The 2,032-nt window shown below is 53.0% G+C and overlaps 1 protein-coding gene across 1 annotated transcript; it reads left to right on the forward strand.

The window, feature by feature from the left end:
• Window positions 1-192: 192 nt before the first annotated feature.
• SARC_14903 (hypothetical protein) lies at window positions 193-1,266 on the forward strand (the record flags this gene model as incomplete). Its single annotated transcript, XM_014290964.1, has 1 exon — window positions 193-1,266. A coding segment is annotated over exon 1 (1,060 nt), but the record flags the coding sequence as incomplete, so codon positions are not given.
• Between the last annotated feature and the right edge of the window lie 766 nt (window positions 1,267-2,032).

Raw genomic sequence — 2,032 nt, forward strand, 5'->3', positions numbered from 1 at the left:
CCAACTTTGACATGCATACATGCACTATACTCTCATTCTTGTATCAAACCAGTTCTCTGTTCTTGATTCGGCGAGGCTGCTGCGCGATACTGTATTGGCCACACCCACACCCACACCCACACCCACACTCACACTGATCGTTAATCACCGGACACGCCACAGACCAACAAAGCAAACAAAGAATCTCTACACAAGGTTTGCCAACAATGGCTCATCCCGGCACCACCAAAAAGGAACCCACTGCTGCTGGACACAGCATACCAGGCCTTTCAGTGCCACCCTCAGTAAAAGTATCACCGGGAGGAAAGCCAGGCGGCCCTAGAGTCATTGGGTTTGGATCTCCTATGAAACGGATCAGTACGAGTGCTACGCCGTCAGTATCCCCCAAGGCTAGTAGTCAACCACACACATCCGCATACACACCCTCACCATCGAGGCCAGCGACTGACCCGCGGCCACACACCACCACAATATCCGCTACCCGCACGGTGAAGGATGAGCCAGGTATCACACGCTTGGGTCGTAGTGGGGAGGACGACACAGACACACAGATACAGACACACAGTACACAGCCGCAGAAGAATGCACAGCCACGGGACAGCCTGCTGGACTTGTTCTCCGATAGTGACTCCGATGCCGGCAAGGGCAAGGGCAAGGGCAAAACCAAGGCCAAGGCTTCACAGAAACCCGCAGCAAAGGCACCACAGCCATCCACGGGGGGAAACGGGTTCACCTCCAGCATGCACACCTCAGACCGGCAAGCGCATGTCGCCCGTCCTGCAAGTGTCAGAGGGACTGGCAGAAAGAAGCCAGCACCGCCGGTCCTGCCGGTCCTGCCCTCAAGTAGCGAGGAGGACCAGGATGTGGACAATCTCTTCTCCAGCATCTACACGATGGGTGGGGCGAGCCCAGTACACGCCCCCAGTCGGAGCAAGGCTAAAATGAGCACACGTGCGCCGGCGAAGAGAACGGCAAAATCACCGACCAAGAAAAGGGCCTCCCGGGCGCCCGCGAGCAAGCGGAAGCGTCGAAGGACAGACAGCAGTGGGAGCGAAGAGTTCGAGGGTTACAATACGGACGACATGATAGACGACGGGTCGGACGAGAGTGTGGACTCGGTCGACAGCGAGACTCAGCGCGTGTACAGTAGCATCACCAACAAGATCCGGCAGGAACAGCAGGACAGGATAGAGGCCGACAAGACATACAGGCTGCGGCTGCTCGCTGCCAAGCTAGTTAAAAAGAACAAACCACGGGCGTTGCAGGTGGGTGAGTGGGTGTGTGTGGGACTGTGAACTATAGGCACAGCATGGGTGGGTTGCTCAGGGCGTTGCTACACGTGGTGTGCTGTGATGTGTGTATGGGTATGCGTCTGTGTACTGTGCTGATCTGTGACTGTTCGATGTGTCTTGTGTATCTGCGTTTGTGCCGTGTGGTGCGTTGAGTGGGTTGCTCAGGGGGTTGCTACACGTGGTGTGCTGTGACGTGTGTATGTGTATGCGTCTGTGTACTGTGCTGATCTGTGACTGTTCGATGTGTTTCGTGTATCTGCGCTCGTGTCATATCTAGAGTGACACCCCCCTCCCCCGTGCCGTATCTGTGGCCCTTGCTCTGCGTTGTGTGATAACTACGTCCTTTTTTTCTCCGCTGCACATTGTGTGGCTCAGGCCAATTCACAAGAGTGACTTCGTTGTTGGGCAAGTACTTTGAAGTAGTTCTCAGCCGGCGTCTCTATAGTCGTTCATCCCACACGCGCCTTCTCTGTTCCCGCACCGGTCTTTCTGACTGTACCGAACTACCTATATATGCATCAATGTAATACATACAGTTCACCTGTGGCAATTCACGATAACTTAAGTGTATCAATTCAATACCTTCCGGGCGTATCTGACCAGCCTTACTGTATGAAGAACTATTCATCTGACCAGCCTTACTGTATGAAGAACTATTCATCTGACCAGTCTTACTGTACGAGATACTATATATATATATATATATATATTTATTTATTTTTACTTATTTCTACTATTTC

The sequence above is a fragment of the Sphaeroforma arctica genome (assembly GCF_001186125.1).
Source record: "Sphaeroforma arctica JP610 unplaced genomic scaffold supercont1.5282, whole genome shotgun sequence".
Classification (NCBI taxonomy): Eukaryota; class Ichthyosporea; order Ichthyophonida; genus Sphaeroforma; species Sphaeroforma arctica.